At 35.9% G+C, this 22024-nt stretch overlaps 1 protein-coding gene across 1 annotated transcript in view; it reads left to right on the top strand.

The window, feature by feature from the left end:
* Positions 1-22024, top strand: part of Tasp1 (taspase 1) — a 226943-nt gene that overhangs the window by 114437 nt on the left and 90482 nt on the right. Inside the window, exon 11 of the mRNA XM_010634096.2 lies at positions 19278-19388. Within this exon, the coding sequence (XP_010632398.1) occupies positions 19278-19388 (111 nt within the window). The remainder of the gene's footprint in view (positions 1-19277; positions 19389-22024) is intronic.

The raw sequence follows: 22024 nt of genomic DNA on the forward strand, positions 1-22024 counted from the left end.
CTTTTTTTTTTTTTTTTTTTTGGTGCTGGGGATCGAACTTAGGACCTTGTGCTTGCAAGGAGAGGGTGGAACCACTGAGCTAAAATCCCGGCTAAGTCTATTAAAAATTTCATTGTTCACTCCTTGCCCCCATGATTCCAGTTTGACTTTGAATGCAGCCCCTTTGTTTTTTTTGGGGGGGGGCAGCGGGGTGGGACAGGGTCTGCTGTGCAGGGCAGAGTGGCCATGAACTCTCTAACGCAGGTTGGCCTTGATCTCACAGTGATCCTTCTGCCTCACCCTCAAAAGTGCTGGGATTACAGGCATGTGCCACCATGCAGAGCCAAACACAGGCACTTTGTCTGCCACCTTGATCAGTTATTCTCTCCTGAAGTGACAGACTGAGTTCATTGAGGCAGGTTGAATATGAATAGCCATGTTTTACTACCCATTCCGTCCATCACTGAAATGTGCTGGTAGTAATGACTGTTTTTCTAAAAGAAGTCTCTGGAGTGTTTCGTATAACTCAAAAACTCTGATCAATCATCACCTTTTAGAAAGCCATCTCACTTCTAGAGAAGCTGTGTGTGCTCTGCATCCATCTCAGGATAGACCTGTGTGAACAGATGTTGAGTTAAGGGCATGTACTTTAGTGTGGTTGACAGTTTTAATCACATCCTGTAAAGTGTTAATTTCAGGTGATGTTTTTTGGCTACGTAGCATTTTTCTATGGATGACACAGTACATAAATTCACATTCTGAAGTTACTTCTTTGACAAGAGAACTGAAACCAGGAAACTGCCCAGTCATTGTATCTACCATGTCAGTGCATAGTTCTGCAGCTATGGTGTTGCTTGGCAACTAGAGTGCGCATATTATACCCATTGTCCTAAAAATATATATCACATTAAACAAGCACTGTTGCCTTGTCAACATCAGTAGTTTCATGCATACAACAGTGACTTACTAATCCTCATTAATAATTGTGCCTCAGTATCCTCTGCTGTTTATCTGTTTGTCTAGTTATGGTGCTAGCTGAAAGATGAATATACTATCTTTTGAACTGTAGTCTCCTAAAAGTTCACCATAAATGTCCTTAACTGAAAATAGAATCAACAGTAAAGGTTGTCTTATGCTTTAGCAATGTGCTTAGGCACTGAGAATGATATTTTCAGTACAGACACATTTAGTAAAGTGGTGGTCCTCAATAATTGCTTTTGTTTTCTGTGGTTATGTTTTTTCCTTTTGAAAAACTCCAAAAGACTTTTCTGTTAATGCAGTGTGCTAGGTCTCCATGGGATGATGCAGTTGTGAAGTGTTCATGGCTTCATTGGACAGTAGTTTACCACCATTATACAAAGCAGACTTGGAGAATGTAAATCACCTGTTACAAAGCAACTGTACTTTAAGTAGGACTCTTGGTATTTTCTTTTAAATCCAGCTTTCTTTTATTTATTGGCAGTGTTAGAGTCTGCTATCTCATCATTGAGTCTTCCCCCTTTTCAAAGAAGCTCCCTAGTGACACTTGTTTTTTACTCATTTTGGCTTAGGCTAGCTTTTGAGTTTATCACAAACCGTGACAAAGACGAGTACACAATGCAGGAAAGAGATGCAGATGGCCGTGGTAAATAAAATAATAGACCACACGTGGACTAAAATAAATGTCAGATTCTGACTTAAAGCCTGCCACCAGATACTGCTATACTTTTAAATTTTCTTCAACTCACTTGCTAATATAAAGCCAGTCACCAGATGCAGCTTAATTGTCTCTTGTCCCTCCCTGATAGGGTTTTAATCCAAGTCTGCAAGCAGTTGATTTTGTATGGTCTCTCTACATCAAGATTTGCATCCTCCCTAGCTCCACCATCACCAACCCAGCTCTACTTTAGATCATCAGTCACTGGATTCTTCTAATGAGCAAGCAACCCTGGCATACATAATTCACTGTAGAGTTTATATTCCTATGAGACTCTAATGTGGCTGCTGATTAGACAGGAGACAGAGCTCAAGCACTAATTCAAGAGATGAGGAGTGGCTATAAGCACAGATTAAACTCTGCTTGCTTGCCTCCCACTCACTTTGTTATAAGGCCGGGCTCCTAGCAAGTAAGGGACTGGCATGGGATTTGGGGAATGCCTGCTTTACACTTTGTGATTTTTCCCTTTTTTGTGCAGAAATATTGTAATTTAATGTACTCCCACTCCCTTTTTGTTACCTGTGCTTTTTTTTGTTATATCAAAAAAATAGGGTTTTGTAATGTACTCCTATACTTTCTTCCTGTACTGTTAAAATTTTAGATCTTTTGTTTAAATCTTTATTTTGAGTTTTTTTCTGTATAAGGATCCAATTTTATTTGTAATATATCTATATCTAATTTTCCAGTCTAATTATCAAAAGAAAGTATATCCTTTTTTCCATTTTGTATATTGGTGACCTTGTCAAAGATTAGTTGATTACTGATAGTGGTAGCATATGGCCTGTAGCTACTTGGGTGGCTAAGCCAGGAGAATTCTTGAGCCCATAAGTTTGAGACCAGTCTATGTCTTATAGTGAGAATTTGTCTCAACAAAAAAGGAAACATTTTTTTTATGAATTTATGAATTTATGAATTTATTTCTAGACATTCTATTTTACTGGTCTGTTTTTTTAATGCCAGTGCCATACTTTTTTATTACTATAGTTTTGTAATATAATTTGAAATTAGGAATTGTGATGCCTATAGCTTTGTCCTTCTTGCTCAAGATTGCTTAGCTAATTAGTCATTTTGGATCATCATTCATCTGCTTTGTTATTTCTGCTGTTAGTTACCACTTCAGAGAGTCCAGGTGGATGGCTTTTGAATTGTTCCACCTCAATGGTTCCTGAGTTTGCCTTTGGTGAACTAGAAGCCTGGGGTTGCATCTTACTTCCATGTCTTCTCATCTTCTATTTTTTAAAAAAAAATGAATTCTTGAGTTGATGCTTATAAATTGCTTATGGCAGGTAGCTTGATTGCTGGTATTTGGAGCCCTTAGGAAATGACTACTTCTTAGAGATATCTTCCAGGTGGACCTGGATTTTGGATTTTGAGTGTGTTGCAAGATCCTACCTTTTCAGTTTAGTGTAGATGAGAAGTTGCTGCCTATTTGGCCTAGCCCCTGGTTCTTTGGCACATGCCTATAGTATTGTTTATGAACCTTAGGCAGTCTCAGTCTTGGCATACCAGGAAGAACAACTGATTAGAACAGTTATGTTGGACTGGGGATTTATCTCAGCGGCACCATGCCTGCCACAGAAATGCAAGGTCCCGAGTTCAAATTCTGGTTAAAAAAAAAAAAAAGTGATGTCACTTTGGCTAAAGTAGTACAATCAGCAATAGCAGCATCAAACACAGCCTAAAATATGAGAAACCGTAATAACTATTAATTTGCTACCTTTAACCATAAGAACTATATTTGTGATTTTATAACAAAATCTAAAGCCAGAAAATTATCTACAGTAAATATGCCCCCAATATGGCAATTTTACCCTCAGGGGAGAAACTTTAAAAAGGGTTGGAGGAAAAGATATAGAAACAAATGAAAAGAAAGAGATTAGAAGCAAGGCTGGAGGAAAAGGAAGATTATGCAAACTTTGGGAAACTCGTGAAGAAGAAGATAGGAGGGAGAGAAGGAAGAAATAAAAATGAGAACAGAACAGAACACCAACAAAGAAATTAGAAACAATATTCACACTAATATAAAAATAAGAGTAATCAATAAAAAAGAAAAAATAATGTCTGTTTCAGGGTGTGTCTCTGCTGTCACTGGTAGACAGACGGGGCAAACTAGATCTGTGTTGATTAACCCTAGAAAGCCAGCTGTAGATTTATGGCAGAATCCCAGCAAGACTGCATCTTTAGTTTTACTGAAGTTCAGTCCTTTTTCTGGCTGTTAGGCTGCAACTTGATTTGTTCAGCCTGCAGTACTCTGTGTGCCACCCCGCTGGCCTGAACTCAGCTCCTTGACTTCCTCCTGACTTGAACTCAGTTCCAACCTCACCCTGACACTGGGAGCTACTAGATGGAGCCAGCCTACAGCTGCTTTGAGTTCTGAGTTCATTTGGCCTCTCTTCAAGATGGCTTCCTGACAGTCACCCTCTCTTGGGGGATATCTGAACCCAATGAACTCACCAGCCACTGCAGTCCACTGTGTCACTGCTCTGTTCCACTGTTGTGTTTCTCTGTGTAGGTCTCTGGGGTGGCCATTAGTCACCATGCATGTGAAGATTGAAGCTGTGCTCGCCAAGCAATGAGCCAGGGCTCAAAGAGAAAGTGCAGCTTGCTACCTCTTTATTCTGCATTGAAGTTTGTCTGTTCACTCTCCCTATGGGCTTCAATTCTGGCTTCAGATCCTTGCTGGGGAGACACACATCCCTTCTTCTTCTCTTCCTCACATTGCCATATTCCAGTGTCTGGACAGCAGATCTCAGAGAGGCTGTTTCTCTGCTCTTTACCACTCTGCCATCTTCCCAGAATTAGCCATTTTTGTTTCATATGTATTTTAGCGTTTATTTTTCTGTTTCTTTGAAAAATGACATTCAGATTTAATAGAGATTGCATTGGATTTGTAGACTACTTTGAGTAGAATAGATGTTTTGAGAACATTAATTCTTCCCACCCAAAAACATGGATTTATCTTTGTCTTTACTTTCATCAGTGTTTAATAGTTTTCTCTGTACTTGTCTCCTTAGTCACATTTATTCCTAGGTATTTTATTCCCTTTGATACTATTAAAACTATTTTCTAATTCTTTTTTCAGGCAATTTGTGTTAGTACATAGAAACACAAGTGATTTTTGTGTACTTTGTATCCTGAAACTTTACTGAAATTTTTTACTGTAATATTTTGGGGGGGCAGAATATTTTAGTATCTTTGTTACATATGAGATCATCAGGAAACAGTTTTACTTTTTTCTTTCTGATTTAGATGCCTTTTATTTTATTTCCTTGCCGAATCATCCTGGCTTGGACTTCCCAGTACTGTTTGAATAGGGGTGCAATGAGAGAGGGCATTCTTAATTTTCCTGATCGTAAAGGAAAAGTTTTCACCATTGAATATGACATTAGCTGTGAGTTTACCAGATATGGCCTTTATTGTATTGTTGTACATTCTTTCTGTACTTAATTTGTTGGGAGATTTTATTGGGAAAGTGTGTTAAATCTTGTCAGTTGATTTTTTTGCATCTATTGAGATGATTTTGCCATTCTCTTAAGATGGTGAATCACATTTGTAGATTCACATGTAAATCATCTTTGTATTGCAGGGATAAATACCACTTGATCTTGGTGATTGATCCCATTTAATTTTCTTTTCAATTTGATTTGGTAGTATTTTGTTCAGGATTTTGCATCTATGTTCATTAGGGATGTTGCCCTGAATTTTTCTTTCTTGCAGTGTCCTTACGTGATATAATCACAATGTTGGCTTTGTAAAATCAATTTTATGTTTTACAAAAACTCAAGTCCATCGATTTTTTTCTTGTTTTTCAAGCTTCAATTTCATTTGTTTTTCCTGTCATTTTTTTCTTTCTATTAACTTTGAGGCCCCCCCCCAGTATCTTGACATATAGAGTTAGGTTGAGATCTTTTTTTCTCCTCTCCTCTCTCCTCTTCCCTACCGTCCCCGCTTCTTCTCCTCCCCTCCCTTGCTCTCTTTGTATATATTTACTGCTATAAACTTCCCTTAAAGGACTGCTTTTGCTGCATTCCATAAGTGTTAGTGTGTTGTGTTTCTATTTTTGTTTGTGGCAAGGTCATTTAAGATTTTTAAAAATTTATTCTTTGACTCATTGCTTGTTCAAAAGCATTTTATTTTATTTCCATGTATTTGTAAGTTATCTAGTTGGCTTATTGATTTCTAGTTTCATACAATTGTAGTTAGAAAGGGTGGTTGATCTTTTAATCTTCTTAAAAATTTTTTAAAGTTGAGCCTGACTTAGCATTTGATCTTTCTTTTCTTTTTTTGCAGGGGAGGGAGTAGGGGGGGATCGAACTCGGGCCCTTGCACTTGCAAGGCAGGCAGTGGAACCACTGAGCTAAATCCCCAGCCCTTTTTGCATATGATCTTTCTTGAAGAATGTTCTACATGGGTTTGAGAAGTATCTGTATTTTGCTGTTGTTGGATGAAATATTGTGTCTGTGTCAGATTGATTTGGTCTAAAGTATAGTTCAGGTCCAATGTTTTCTGTCTTGATGATCATTGTTGAAGGTGGGATATTGAATTCTTTTATTAAAGTTGTATTGCTGTCTATTTTTCCCATCAAATCTATTAATATTTGTTTTATATATTTAGGCATTATATTGAGTACATATATATTTATAATGATTATATCTTCTTGATGAATTGACCTTCTTTGTCTCATTACATTTTTAGATTTATTCTGTTTTGTCTAAGTATAGGTATCCTTGCCTTCTTCTGGTTTTCCATTTACATAGCATATCTTTTTTCATATCTTTATTTTCAATATATGTGTACCCTTGAAACTTCAGTGAATATCTTTTAGGCAGAATATAGTTTTTATTTTCTAAATCCATTTTGTCATTATTGCTTTTTTTTTTTTTTAAAGACAAGATCTCATTATGTAGCCCAGACTGGCCGCAAACTCCTGCCTCAGCCTCCTGAATCTTTGGCTTATAGTTGGCTCTACCTTTTCTGTCTTCCACTATTCCCTTTTGATTGGAGAATCTATCTAGTGTGTGTTCATATAAAGTAATTATTGATAGTTAAGGATGTAATGTTATTTTCAATTATCTTTTCAGATCCTTTGTTGTTTTCTCCCTATCTTGCTATATTTCTTTCTTTCTTTTTTTAAGAGTAGGAAAATTTTATTGAGGGAAAGAAAGCTTCTGTGTAAGTCAGAAGGGGGACCACAAAGTGGGTTGCCCACTTCTCACCCCACTTCTCAAAGATGTTTTCTACAGCGAAGCCATGTGGTGAGGAGGGTACAAAGTGGAACAAAACTATAAGACCCAGTGGTAATTTACAAGGTGGGCACGAGGTGGGTCAAAACCATGACCAACAGTAAGATTACAAGTAGTCACCCAGGTAATATTGATTAAATGGGGGTCATCTGGGGGAGCAAGTAACATAGCACGTGTACAAGGGTTTTCAGTAAGGGTGGGAGTCAGGGACATTTCCTGGAAAGGCTGGGTTAAGACCTTGGTCCCCTCACCCATGTGATTGATGCCTATTTAGAATATCAGTCACTGCTCTTTATCCCCGGGGAAGCACAAGGGAAGCACATAGTAGTTTCTCTCCTTTTACAATTCTGGCCTTCAGTGAATGTGTCTTGATTGACCTCTTTGTTGTCTCCTTGCTGTGTGGCTCCTTGAGGGCGGCCCTGTCTAACTGCCTACAGATATCTAATTAACTTACCTATCTGCAATATTCCCCCCACTGAAGAAGTACCCCTAACTGCTGTGAGGGAGCAGAGGGCGAAGGCAGCTCTGGCTACTTCCAGCTGAAGAGGGTCCTTCTTGGGTCTATCTAAAGGCCTAATAGGTATCAGGCACTGTCATCTTGGCAGCTGCATAGCTTTTAAGTCTGGGGAGACAAAGCCAAAGAAACAATTAAGAATGCACTGGCCAGATTATATGGTCAGCAGGACTGCTATGACTATAGCCCACAAAGAAGTTGTATAGTTAGAAGTTATGAACTGTTTACAAGGTCGATCTGGTGGATCCAAGTAAAAGAAGCCTAGCACATTTGTCATTGGTTCCATTTGTATGACTGCTTGGAATTTGGCAGTGACAAAGGAGGAAGTGCCTTGAATTAAATACAAGAGAACTCAGACCAATAATCTTGATGGAAGACCTCCAAAATGATATAGGGTGAAGATTGTGTAACTCCCAAACCTGCTAGATATCCAAAATGTAAGTTTGTGTTCTCTAAAATCAAATAATGAATTCTCAGAACAATGGAGGTTAAGAGTAGGAAAATTTTATTGAGGGAAAGAAAGCCTCTGTCTAAGAGGAGCAGAAGGGGGACCAGAAAGTAGATTGCCCCTTTTCCTGTATTTCTTTGTAGTTTTTTTTTTTTTTTTTTTTTTTTTGGTACCAGGGATTGAACTTGGGACCTCGTGCTTGCAAGGCAGGCAGCAGAACCACTGAGCTAAATCCCTGTCCCGTTGTTATATTTCTTTGTGATTTGATGATTTTTATAGTGGTATACACTATTTCCTTTTGTATTTACTATAAGTTTTTTTTTGGTACCGGGTATAGAACTCAGGATCTTGCACTTAGGAGGCAGATGGCAGCACCACTGAGCTAAATTCTAGGCCCTACTGTAGGTTTTTGCTTTTTAGTTCCCATGAAGTAGGCACAAAACATCTTATAATAATCTATTGTAAGCTAATAGTAACTAGTTGTAAATGAAAGCTGTACATTTTTATCCCTACACTTTATGTTTTGATGTCACAATTTACATCTTTTTATATTGTTATATACATTAAGAAAATGTTACAGACATTTTTAATATTTTGCCCTTTAATCTTTATGCTAGCCTTCTAAGTGATTTGTGTACAAATATTAATTATTTTGAGGTTGACTACACTTTTGCCTGTGAGTTTTATGTTTTGATCTATTTTTATTTTACTGATCACTATCTATTTATTGAAGTTTGAAGAACTCTCTTTTAGCGTTTCCTGTAAGGCAAGCCTAGTGGTGATGTACTACTTCAGATCTTAATTTTTCTAGAAAAATCATTATCTCTTCTTCATTTTTCTCTTGTACTTTTTCTCCTGTAGTGTTGATTGGACCTCGAGCTTTACGTGTTCTAAGTAAGTGTTCTACATTCCAAGTATTCTGTCTCTTTTCTGAAGGGTAGCTCTGATATGTAAAATATTTTTGGCTGTGTGTGTGTTTTTTTCCCCCTCCTAGCACTTTGAATATACCCATACACATATACACATATACACATATACACATATACACTTTGAATATACACATACACACCAGTATTCACATACTCCTGAATACAATCTTTATCTTTCCTGGCCTTCAGTTTGGACCCATTGGTTCCCCTTTCTGGTACACTTTCTTCTAAAAGAAAGAGCTCAGGCTTCTCCCTTGTATTGTTTCCCTTTAGTCTGAAGAATGCTTTCTCCATATTTTTGTAGTTGAAGTCTGCTGGTGATGAATCTTCTGATGATTGAGGTGGTTTGTCAACTTTATTGTTTTGGAGCAGCCCGGGTGATTAGTAAAGCACTGCTGCTGGATAGGTCATGGAGGTGTAACCTTGGGATCCATGTCTGGTTCCTCTCACCTTCTTTCTGGTGCTGTTTTTCTCCTCTACTTTCTGGCCACCATAAACTAAGCAGCTTTGCATCAACATGATGTATCTTCCCTGACCCAAATGACCAAGGACTGAACCCTCTGAAATTTGAGTGAACTGCATTAAATCTCTCTTCTTTTAAGTTGTGGGTGTCACATATGTGTCCCAGTGACAAAAAGCTGACTAATACACTTCTGAACTTTATGTATTTGAAATATTATCTTTTCCCTGAACTTTTAAAAGGTATTTTCTCTGCATAAAGAATTCTGTTTCTTTTTTTTTTCTTTAGTTATCTAGAAATGTCTTTTTCTTTCCATTACATTGTCTTTTTGGTTGTATTGTTTCTGATAAAAAATGTTTATAGTTATTTCCTTGTGTTTAATACATCTCACCTTCCCTGTGTGTTGTCCATAATGTTTGTTGGTATTATAATTTCATGTTTATCCTTGGGCTTTGCTGAGCTAGCTTGGGTTATTGAATTGTTAACTTTGGACAATTCTCATTTTATCATCATCTCTTTTCCTCGTTCTTTTTCATCTGAGACTTCCATCATAGGCATTCTGTGTGTTCTTTAGAAATGGGGTACTCTGTTTTTATTTATTTATTCTTTTTATTATTTTCAGTTTGGGTAATTTCTTATGACCAAATCAAATTCACTGTTCCTTTAACTTGCTATCTCTTATCTACTCTTAAGTCCTCAGGAAATAATCTGATTCTTACATGATAATATAATTTCAGAATTTTCACATTGGTGTCTTGTTGATGATACTATCACTGATATTTTTGTCACACAAAGTACATGTCCCCAGTAGCTTTTTATTGAAAATCAAAGTAAAAACTTAGCTTGTTAATTTAAAACCATATGCTATATATTTTTAAATAAAATTATTGCTACATGGGTTCTTAATTTGGGTTTTTTGGGACCCTATGAAGTCTAGAATTTTTATAGAGTATTCTGTGAATTTCCGGAAACTTTAGGGAAAATTTTAGGGAAAGATATGCCCTTTTTACAATCTGGGAGAGATTAAGTAGTTTAGATTAAAATTGTAAATATATTTCTAGGCTACAATTTTAAAAGTAATACATGTATTTCATTCTTTTATTCTTTAATAATATTAGCAAATGAGAAGCTCAAAAAATGCCAACATTTAAAAAATTTGAGCTTTTTATTTATTCATATGTGTTTGTAGAACATAATGTTTACATTCTTTATGAGTTTAGTACATGTGCATAACATGTCTTAGTTCCTTTTTTCTTCCCTCCCTCCCTTCATCTCTTGATTCCCTCCCTTTTTAGGGGGGTACATGTTTGCAGCACACAGTGTTTCCATTCCTGTGTGAAGCAGGTACATGTACATAGAACATCCTAATTTATTTTTTTCATCTCCTTCCTCTCGCTTCCCTTCACCTCCTGATCTCTTTCCCCTTTGAGAAAGATCTTCCTTCCTATTATCTTTTTTTAAATCTTATCTTTTGATTCTCATATAAGAATGCAAAATTAATAAAATTGTCTGTTTGCCTTGCATAATATATCCCATTTCAGATGGTCTGTGTTCTTTTCTTTAGTCTTACTTTTATCTGGTTGTATGTTTGTCCTCCTACTTGGTGGTAAGGCAACTTTTGGATCATTGTTTCACTGGTATTCCTTAAATTCTGATCTAGATAAATTAATATGATTACCATTTTCCCTTCTATTTTATATTTTTGTCTTTCTTCATCCTCAAATCCATCCTATATTCTGTGTTGAATTTAAAAAAAGTATAAAGAATAACTAGTAACAGAATTTGACTTATTTCTATTGTACTCTAAATACTGAATATTGTTTTTAAAACTTTGATTATGGTTTTAACACTTATGAATTGACCAGGGATTTAGCTCAGTGGTTCTGCCACCTGCCTTGAAAGCGCAAGGTCCCGAGTTTGATCCCTGGTACCAAAAAGAAAAAAAATGATGAATTAGTTTAAAAAAGGCTTTTTTTTTCCCCCAGAAAGAATAGAATTTATTCTTAAACAAAGAATAAGTCTTTGAATTTTTGTATTAGACCTAAACATTTTCAAATAAATCCATGAAGTCTATACTGTCCTGAATAACAAAATAATTTTACCTAAAAAAAAAAAGATGAAATTACTTATGTTGTCTCTTTACAGAGGGATTTATTGAGTAATAACATCAGCTTAAGTTTCCTTATTTGGTTTTAAAAGAGGCCACGGCCATTCAAATCACTCCCATAGATCATTTTTAAATTTTAGGTCATTAAGAAAATTATTAATTAAATGTTTAATATATGTGACTGGTTTAATAGTTATACGTTAAATTTATGGTATATGCTTACATTCTTTTTATTTGTGGGTCTCTGCCACATAGATAGACAATTTGTATAGCAAAATACTTATGCCTACGTATTTGTAGACATTTATAACTGTATCTTGGATTTTTTGTTTGTTTTATTTTGGTTTGTTTTTTTGGGGGGTGCTGTTGAAATTCACACCATGGGTTTGAGGCAAAAGAAATCTCAAATATTAGTGTTGCTTATTTGGAATATTTCTAGTGGCATAGAGTTTCTTGAAATCTGTAGTTAATAGTTGGGGTCTCTGTGAAGTATAAGTGTTATTATCAGAACTTCTTTACTTATAATTTTTACTTTGATCTTTATTATGGAGTCAGATCTTCAAGGTTTTCGGGTTTTCTTTATATCTCCTTTATTCATATCATGGCACTGTAACAGTTGTGTCAGTTGTGGAACAAATTATAAGTTTGTTCATTACTTGGAGTTACAAGACAGACTAGAATTTTGGCTCTTGCATTTCACTTTTCCTTTCTTTTTTTTTTGTTTTTTGAGACAGGGTATCACTATGTAGTTGAGACTGACCTGGAACTCACTATGTAGCCCAGGCTGGTCTTGAACTCACAGCAATCTTCCTGCCTCAGCCTCCTGAATTCTGGGATTACACATTTCACTTTTCTTATTTGTCAAATAGAGATGATAATACATTCTTCACAAGTGAATTAGTGAAATGATTTGCTTAATTAAAGTCTTAATGAGGTGTTTGTGAAAGCTCAAGATATACAGTATTGATAGTGAATCAATGAGTCAGTGACTTTCTCTTCCCTTTTAAAAGGTTAAGTTCTCTAGTTGAATTTAATGTAAACATACTTTCATTAATTATCAATTTCTAGAAAAGAGTTTTCTCATAAGCAGTATGAGCATTGCATAAGCTATTAACTAAATTCTAACCAGAAAGTTATTCTAGTTCTAAAAGTACTCACAAGTACAGATATTTTGCCTTTGAGGAATTTCTAACCATTTATGCTAGGCAATTTAATTTTCCATGTGAGGAAGCTTAGGCATTAAGATCATAAGTAACCCATTGCAGGTTCTACAAGAGCTGATTAAAATGTACAGTGTGTTTAAATTTAAAAAATTTTTTACAATAAAAGACACATTGCCATTGATGCCTCTCAAAATACTCTTCCTTGCTTTGAACATACTTGTCCCATCTTTCTGCCCACTTTCTAAAGCAGTTCTTGAAGTCCTCTTTAATGAGTATCTTTATGAGGTATGATAACAAATGTGGTGAAGGGCTGGGGATTTAGCTCAGTGGTTCCGTCACCTGCTTTGCAAGCGCAAGGTCCTGAGTTTGGTCCCTGGTACCAACCAAACAAACAAACAAGTTGGCAAGTGCCATTCAGTGGAAAGGCAGGCTTATAAAAACATTATGGTGTGTCTACACTGTTAATGGAATCTGGTTCTGTGAGATTTCTGACCCTTCCTTAAAGTCAAAGTGACTGTGAAAGGTAAATGTTTTGAATTGATTTCTGGAAATCGAGGCATCCAGCTAAAGATACTCAACAAAATATGACTTACAAAGCTGCTTCAGAAAGTGGCCAGAATGATGGGTTAAGTGTGTTCCAAGGGAGGTAATTGTTGGCAATGTGTAATAAATTTTTACAATTTAAAGTTACTGTATTTTTGGATAATGCCTCATATATGCCTAGCACTATGCTCTGTGTTAAATTATAACTTCTAATATTTTCTCTGTAATTATGAAATTCCAAAGTATATGCTAATTACATCCTATTTTTAAAGAGATTATATCTCTAGGTGATAATTATAAAATTGGTTTTTCTTTTGGCTATTATTTATCAAAGAAAAAATAGAAAATTGAGAGTTCTTTTGATATATTACTATAAATATCCAAAATGTGATGATGGTTATAGATTAGAGAGAACTGAGTATGTGTTTGAGAAGCACAAAATGTGTGTCGGTGAGCTATAACCTTTGGACTTGACTGGATTAGACTTCTTCACCACTTATTCCATCTCTTTATAAAAGTCTTTATGTTTTCCTCTTGTACATAATAGGTTCCAGGTTTGATAACCATGGGGACACTGTGGAGACTGGAATCATGTGTGTTCTATCACTTTTAAGGCAGCGCTCTCTTTAATTTCACAAGACAGGCTTGAAAACCAGAAGTAACCCAACTCCAAAATTGGCAGTAAATCCTCTGACAGGGAAAAGGTGACGTACTGTGTAATAAATTCTTTTGTTGAAAAAGAGATGTTGCAGTACTGGAAACTGAAGTACCAAATGTTTCCTTTTAAATTTGGAAAGGCCTTTCTTCATTACTTATCTGTCCCTGTGGACTTCTAACAAGGGATGTGTTGAAAGATTTTTCAGATGCCCACTAGCCACAGTGAGAGTGAATGGCAGCATTTATAAGATGACATAAATACTTCAAAATCATCAGTAACCCTTGGAGAAGTGTGGGGTGCCAGTGGTACTGACTGAATATGAGCTTTTGTTGCTGCTGATCCTGTGCTCTTGTGTCCAGGCTGCCTAGGAATGTGGGTTATGTCTCTCCTGTGAATGCAGCTTCACTTTTTTCCTGTCTGAGGGCTCTTTGTATCAGAATTGAGGTTGGAGTGGTTTATAGAAGAAATAAATCATGCCATGGAGCACAAAAACCTCTGAGATTATGAGTTATACTTAAAAATGCTAATCTCATTTTGAGGTCCTGTGGAGGATTTACAGCATAGTCCTTAACCATTTCAACACTGCATTAAAGTCTGGACACATAAGGGCCTTTTTATGTTCATTTTGTAATAGTGTGGCTTATAACACCACTGCTGTGATTATGACATGTGATAAAGATTTAAAAGTTTGAAAATGGTCAGTTAAGTTAAATGTCAAACAAGAGTTGGTATATTTTCTGGTTCTCTAACCTTTTTGCAAAAACTTTTCAGTTTGTTATTTTTGCCATTTGGAACCAAAACATAATTTGACTGTGTAGTTTTTCCGAGGTGCTACGTTACCTGTATTTAATGATCTGAATTTGAAGGCTCCATATGTCATTAGAGCTGAAGTAGGAAAACCGAATGAGTGGTGACCAGCAGGTGAAGTAAAGCCCAGTGGCATCTGTTGATGTTCCCTCACACCCTTCAGATACAGGGCGGTGAAATGAGGGGACTAAGTCCCATTAGGAGACACCCTGCCATGCCCTTCTCAGTCTTACCTTTACAGAAAGTATTCTGAGTGCAAGACTATTATATTAAAGTTAGGCAGTAAGCTTGTTGCAGAAAAAATATAGGCATTTATTATAGAAATTGGAGAATAGCAAAAAGAATAAATAAGCAAAAATCATGCATAACCCAAAATTTCTGAAAAACCACAGTTAAAAATTTTTCCTGTTAGACTAAGAGAAATCTTTATCGTGTTAAGTTTTGTGTTGATAATGGGAGGTTAACCCAGGTAGTCATTTGATATTTAGTGAGGGCTTAGTTTCCTTTGAAGCATAACATTCAGAATTAAATATTAAAGGATAAACTCCTTAATTCTAGTCTCTTACTGATGATTCAGGCTAGTTGGGAATGACTTAATTTGAACAGAAAGAAAATACAGATAATATGCTGAAGAGAGAAGGGAAAATAAGAGAAAGTGATTTTCATTAAGGCAGTTATTAGCCTTGTTCTAGTATTTATTTGATCATTGTGATGTGACCAGTCCTATGCTTAATGTACATTGTGTCCTTTCATCTTCCTGACTACTCCATGGGGTAGCTGGTAGCCTGGTTCCTGTTTTGCAGCTAAGTCTTAATTAAAAAGTCTCAAAGTCACCCAAATGTGACGAAATGTGAGTCTGATTGCATTATAAGTAATATTAACCTTTATCTTATATACCTTAAAGAAGGTTTGTGTATGTGTGAGACAGAGGAAAGAGATGCAAGGAGAAGAGAGAACAGTTGCATGAATGAGTGCGTTGAGTGAATAGTATGAACAAGCTATCATCTTTGTCTTTGTCTTTTTTGTTTTTTTTTAAAGACAAAGCCTTGCTATGTGGTTCGGGCTGGCCTTGAATTCACTGCATAGCCCAGGCTGGCCACAAATTCTCCTGCCTTAGCCTCCCAAGTTTTCTGGGATTATAGGCATGCGCCACTATGCCTGGTCAAGCTATCATATTCTAAACAGAACTTTCTGCTTGACCCAGGAATCAGATTTCCCTGTTAGTGAAGATACAGAAACTTTTTGTAATTGTAGTCCCACGTATTCAGTACAAAAATGATGGCTAGTTGGAAACACCTAGATGAGGGAGAAATAAAGATGCTCTATGAACTCTTCTAGTTTCGATAGGATTTTGCTTTTTTTTTCTGGCTTCTAAACAAATCTACAAAAAGATATTCTAAAAATGGCTTGCCTGAATGATAGATATATTACGTTAGGGAAGCAATCATTCTTTAGGTAAAATATGCTCTTAAATAATAAGACTGTCTTTTACAGACAACATATTTATTTGAACCAAATTATCTGCTTTTATTCAAACAAATTAAAATTTGATTGTTGCAAGCAATTAAATATATCATGGGTTTCTCCACTTAAAAAAAAAAAGCCTCAGTTAAGATAAAAATTTTTAGACCAAATGATTTTTTTCACGTATTGTTGCTAATGATGCCTGATAAATACTTCTGTATGAGACTATCAAAAATTACGTATTCAACACGAAGTTGCATTTTTAAGTTGGAGAAAGTAGCTAGAAGTCACCTTCTTTTATTTTATTTTTGGTACTGGGGATCAAACTCAGGTCCTTGTGCTTGCAAGTCAGGCAGCAGAACTACTTAGCTAAATCCTGGGCCCTGTCACCTTCTTTTAGTGTAAAGTTTTTTGAGCCATTTCTTTTACCTGTATATCTACCTGTCTGTATGGATTGAGAATTGATTTGGCTGAGGGTTGTGATTGACTAGAGATGACCTGGCCATAGAGACTGTCTCTCAGGGGACTGTGGGGATGTGTGGTTTTCCTGCTCAGTCCAGGGTTCTCATCTGAATACCTGGACTTGTTCTATAGGATACACAGTCAAACAATGACAGTTGTGCTAGCATTCAGTGCCCTAGCAGTGTCTGACACCTTTGGGGGAAGTCTGACACTATACAGCAGAACTCTTCTAACTATGTTGTCGGGTCCTAACAGAATAAGAACTCAATAACAGAACATTGAATAAATGGGCAGGGGAAGGAGAGATTGGTAGATAACTGATTGTTTTCTTTCATTTATCAGTTTTCAGAATAGTGAATTGATTCTATACCATCCTCTAAAGATGACTTTTTAAAAACAAAGTTATGAGTTCACCATGTTCTAGTCCACTTGTCATTCATTGGTGGCAGACAAGTGTGCACTTCCTAAATTCTTTCAGAACTTGATATTAGTTACTTTTTCTCTAAGTTTGTTTTCAGGTTGTTATTCTATGTATAATCCATGTTTTCTGCTAAGGTCTAAGAACAGAAACATGCTCTTAACTTGTATAAAGACAAAAAGAGGATGCAATGAAAGATTTATTTCTAATATTTGTAAATAGAGAATGGAACTATTTGCCTTTGAGTCACACTTCAACTCTATGGTAACATTTTCTAAGAAACCTGGAATTTTGTGGTTTTACTTAAAACCACAGAAGTCAAGTTTTCTTTGACTGGAACTTGTACAACAGCAAGCTTTTGATGTCATGGCATTTATGTTAATAGTAGTGTATACGTCATGGAATATAACTCATAATGTTAAGTTTCTTAGTAAAAGTCAATCATTGAGAAAACCATATATATTCTCATATTATGCAGGAAAAAAAACTCCCTGGCATACATTGTTTTTTTGTTTGTTTGTTTGTTTTTTGTTTTTTTGGTACTGGGGATCGAACTCAGGACCTTGCATTTGTGAGGCAGGCGGCAGAACCACTGAGCTAAATCCCCGGCCCCACATTGTGTTTTTTATGTAATGTTAACTTCATGTGGTATTAACTGACTTGAGATATGCATCCATAATCTTCTGGATATTTATTTAGCTGATGCTATCCTAATTTCCTAAGAATTATTATTGTCCTAAAGTATAACTTTTAACTATTCAATATCAAATATGTGCACAAGGGGATTAACGTTGGGGAGGGTTTTGTTTTTGTTTTTTTGAGACAGAGTCTCACCAAGTAGTTTCAAACTGGCCTTGAACTCATAGCAGTCTTCCTGCCTCAGCTGGATTATAGGCATGTGCCACCATGCCTGGCTTAACATTTACATAGTAAGTGTTACAGCATTTTTTTCTGTTAGCTTTATATTATTATCTTTTTCTGATTATAAAAACAATATTGCAAAAATTAACAAAATAGGTATTCCTATAATCCTGTCCACAAAGTTATATATTAAATTACTCTTAGATCTTCTTTCAAATGTAGATGTATGCAGAGATGTTTAGATCTTGACAAATATTTGCATTTACACTTACCTGTTATTTATGGCAAAGTATAAAGTGACTTTTAAAATTAAGTTTTATAAATATATAACATAACACTATTGAGAGTAATAATTTTTAAAGGAAGAACATTTTAAATGAGAGAATCTTTGTAAAGGTTTTGCATATCTGCTGTTCTTGTTTGGGCTAGAGGATGCTGATATTTTATTTAGTGATACTGATTTCATAAATGGCATTCATTTTTGCTTTAAAGTCCTGTTTTTAAGTTTTGTATTTTGAGGATAAAGGAAGGCTGTTTCTTCAGAAAATTTTACTTAATATTCATCAATCAAAACATGAGAAAATGAAAAAATGAAAATAAGTATTTGCAAATAGGAGAGGGAGGGAGGGGGTGAAGGGAGGACAGGGGTAAGGGGAAAAAATGAGAACCAAGACCTGTCATGTAAAGGTACAAGATCCCAATGATGAATGTAACTGTACTGTATACCTAAAATGTACCAATAAACTCAGTGAGAAAAAAAAGTTCATCAATCTTTAAAATTCCTTTGTATCTACTTTTGCACATAGTTTCTACTTTTAACATGGAAACTGTGGTGGAATTTTAGGCAGTATTCACCAGTCCCTTCATCCTGCTCCTATGTCTGCCGTTACCTAGTGTATCTGAATGGTTCAAGTTTACCTCTGGGTTAAAATACACTTTTTCATTAGAACTAGAGTTTTTACCCTGAATGCTGTGAGTTAGTAGAAGGTGAGAAAAATGCAATTTTTTATTGCACCACTCTATAACTGTTTATGTATGGTGAAACTGTGGTTAAAACTAGGTCGAAAGACTGTGTCCCTTGGCTTCCTTAAAATCTCCCCAGCACCCAGGCAAGTAGGTTGCTAGTGGGGAAATGGATGGTGGTTGTGGATGGCCGTTTATTGTCTGGAAGACTAAGGCCAAGTGAACACAACCAAATGAGAAACATAAGAGGATTACTTTTAGTTGCCCAATGGTAGGAATGAAACAGAACCTTAGGAAATTTCTAGAGACTGTGCATTCCTATATTATGGAAATTATCTCCATGAGAAAAGGCTTTCTTTTTATTGTTTTTTGAGATTCTTCAGTTTTTGCCAAATCTCATTACTAAAATTACCAGATGGTTCATAGAAGTCATTTCATCCATCACTGAGTTGTCCTTCATATAGCTACTAACTGACACACAAAGTATTTTAATACTAGTGAGACAAGCAGAGTGTTCAGCACTGCCTTTCCTCAACCACTGTTGGTTTCTTTCAACTTCTAGGATGTGGAGAACATCTTGTGCGTACCATACTGGCTAGAGAATGTTCACATGCTTTACAAGCTGAAGATGCTCACCAAGCTCTGTTGGAGACTATGCAAAACAAGTTTATCAGTAAGTATAACTTTAGGGAAATAACATTCTTCTAAATATAGAGCTTATCACTGTACTATAATCATCATGAATCAGGTGGTTAACCAATTCTTTTGTATCTGTGGACTTAGTTCAGGGATCTAGCATAGAGTTAGATCATCAGTTAATATTATGAACAGAAATTCCACCACAATAGCTACTACACCCTTAACTCTGCCATTTAACTAATTTAATACCAGTTGATGAGGCATTGTCTGGAATTAGAGTGATGTATAGTAGAATAAAATTCTTAAATTCCAGAGGCTGCTGCAAAAGTTTTTGTAATACTATTTGACTCTTGATAAACTCAGCTTCCATGGATGTTTGCATAGGATTAAGATGAAATCCTGTCTGGTTGCCATTTGTCAAGCCATGTAAATGGATGTGAAGCTGCATCTGCCTGCAAGAAGGGGTACCTTTCTTTACATGGAAATGTTTTACATGGATTACCTATGGTTGTATGTATAACTGCTACTTTGAATTAAGACCAATTAACTTAGTCTGGTTTTACCATCATGTAACCTTGAGCATACTACTGTGCAAAAGCCTGGGAAGTTATATAAGAAATAAGAATCAAAGGTACTACAGTTTAGGGTAGTATATCATGGACACATAAATTATTGAGAAAGAGTATCTCCATAGAGGGTATTCTCACTTAGAGAATTAAAACAATATAATGTGCTAATTATGTGTTGAAAACATAACAGAATTATAGGAAGAATTACTGAATGTGTGGACTAGAGGCTTTTTGAACTGCCCCAGAAGCCTGTAGTATAATTGGGCAAAGAAGGGAAAGACAGGAGGATGAACACAGATGTAGTGATGGGATTAGGCCTCGTGAGAACTGAATACCCTATGATTCTATGGAGAAGGAAGCAGTGGGGCCGAGCCAGCAAGATGATGCCAGGGGAAACCAGGTCATGGAGGGCCTTAACATGTTAGGGAAAGAACTCATCTTCTGTTTGATAGGAAGGAGACAGCCTGTCTATGTTCTTGCCAAATAAAATGTTTTTTTCTTTTTTTTGGTACCAGGGATCTAACTCTGGACCTTGCACTTTCAAGGCAGGCAGCAACACCACTGAGCTAAATCCCTGGCATAAAATGGTATTTCTGAGAAGAGTATATGAGAGAGATGGTAGGGAATGAGAATGCTTTGAGGTTAGAGAAAAAATGGTGACTTTTTGTGGTAATTGTCAGTGGAAAAGTGGAAATACTAATGGATTTAGATTTTGAGACAAAGTAGATGTAGTATTTCCATTCCTATCAGGATCAGGATACAAACTATATGGTAGATCAAAGAGGTGAAGTTTAACAAAAATTGTTAAGTGTGATAAAGAGTAGCTGTTAGATATAAGGAAACTGTGTGTGGCCCCCTAAGGCTGAAGGTTTCCATGGAAGGATACACTTGGAAAGTTTTTATGTTTCATTGGAGAAGGTATGGTTTGACTACCAAATAGCAGAGAAATTGCTGTTTGGGCAAGGTGTTATTTGTATAGTCATGCAATATATCCCTCTCTGGAGTACAGATAAGGGAATGGATAATTAGCAATAGGATCCTTTTGTCAATGAGGTCTGAGGTTTTCAGAGCTTAGAAGTCACAGAGAATGTACAGAAGGAATGATGCAAGACCACCGGGGTATGACTAAAAAGACAAAGCTAAGAGTGTTTGGCCCATAATAGGAGTTTGAAATATAAATTAAAGCCATGGAAAATCTATTCAATGAAATAATAGAAATTTTTCAAATTTTGAGAAAGATGTGGACATTCTGGTACAGGAGGCATTTACAACCACAAACAGACTTAATCAGGAAAAAACCTTTCCATATTATGCTATAGTGAATATGTCAAGATTGTAGAACAAAGAAAGTACGCTGAAAACCGTAAGAGAAAAGAAGACTAACTTATTTGCAAAGGCAAACTGATATGAATAACAGCAGATATCTCAGCAGAAACTGTAAAAGCCAGGAAGGCACGAAAGAATATATTTCAAGATCCTCAAGGAAATAACTGCCCATCTATATTTATATATCCAGCAAAACTGTCCTTTAAAGAAGAAATAACCTTCCAAGCTAAGTAGAAACTAAAGGAATTCATGACTACTTAGGCAGCATTTCAGAAGATACCTAGAGGAACACTGCAAACAGAAAAGGAAGAAAAGACTAACAAATGAGTATTAGGAAAGAATCCAGCTTAAGAAAAATAAAATAATAGCAATTAGTACATACCTTTCAATAATCCCAATTCTCTAATTAAAATATGTTGAACAACAGATTATATTTAAAAGCTAGATCCAACAGTATATTATCTATAACAAACTCACCTCACCAGCAGAGAAGTACATGGAGTAAAAGGATGGAAAGCAGTCTTTTATGCAAATGGTATCTAAAAGCAAGGAGAAGTAACTATACTCATACAAAGGAGATTTCAAGTTCAAAATTAGCCAAAATAGATGAAGAAGGTTCTGCATTTTAGTAAAGGGAACAATCCACTGAGGAGATTTAATGATTGTAATATATATGCAGCGAATATTGGTGCTCCCAATTTCATAAAACAGACACTACAGGAAAGGACACACAGATCCATATATAATTAACAGTCAGCGACATCAATAGCCTGTT

Source organism: Fukomys damarensis, unplaced genomic scaffold, assembly GCF_012274545.1.
Source record: "Fukomys damarensis isolate Sample0158 unplaced genomic scaffold, DMR_v1.0_HiC HiC_scaffold_7, whole genome shotgun sequence".
NCBI classification, from domain to species: Eukaryota; Metazoa; Chordata; class Mammalia; order Rodentia; family Bathyergidae; genus Fukomys; species Fukomys damarensis.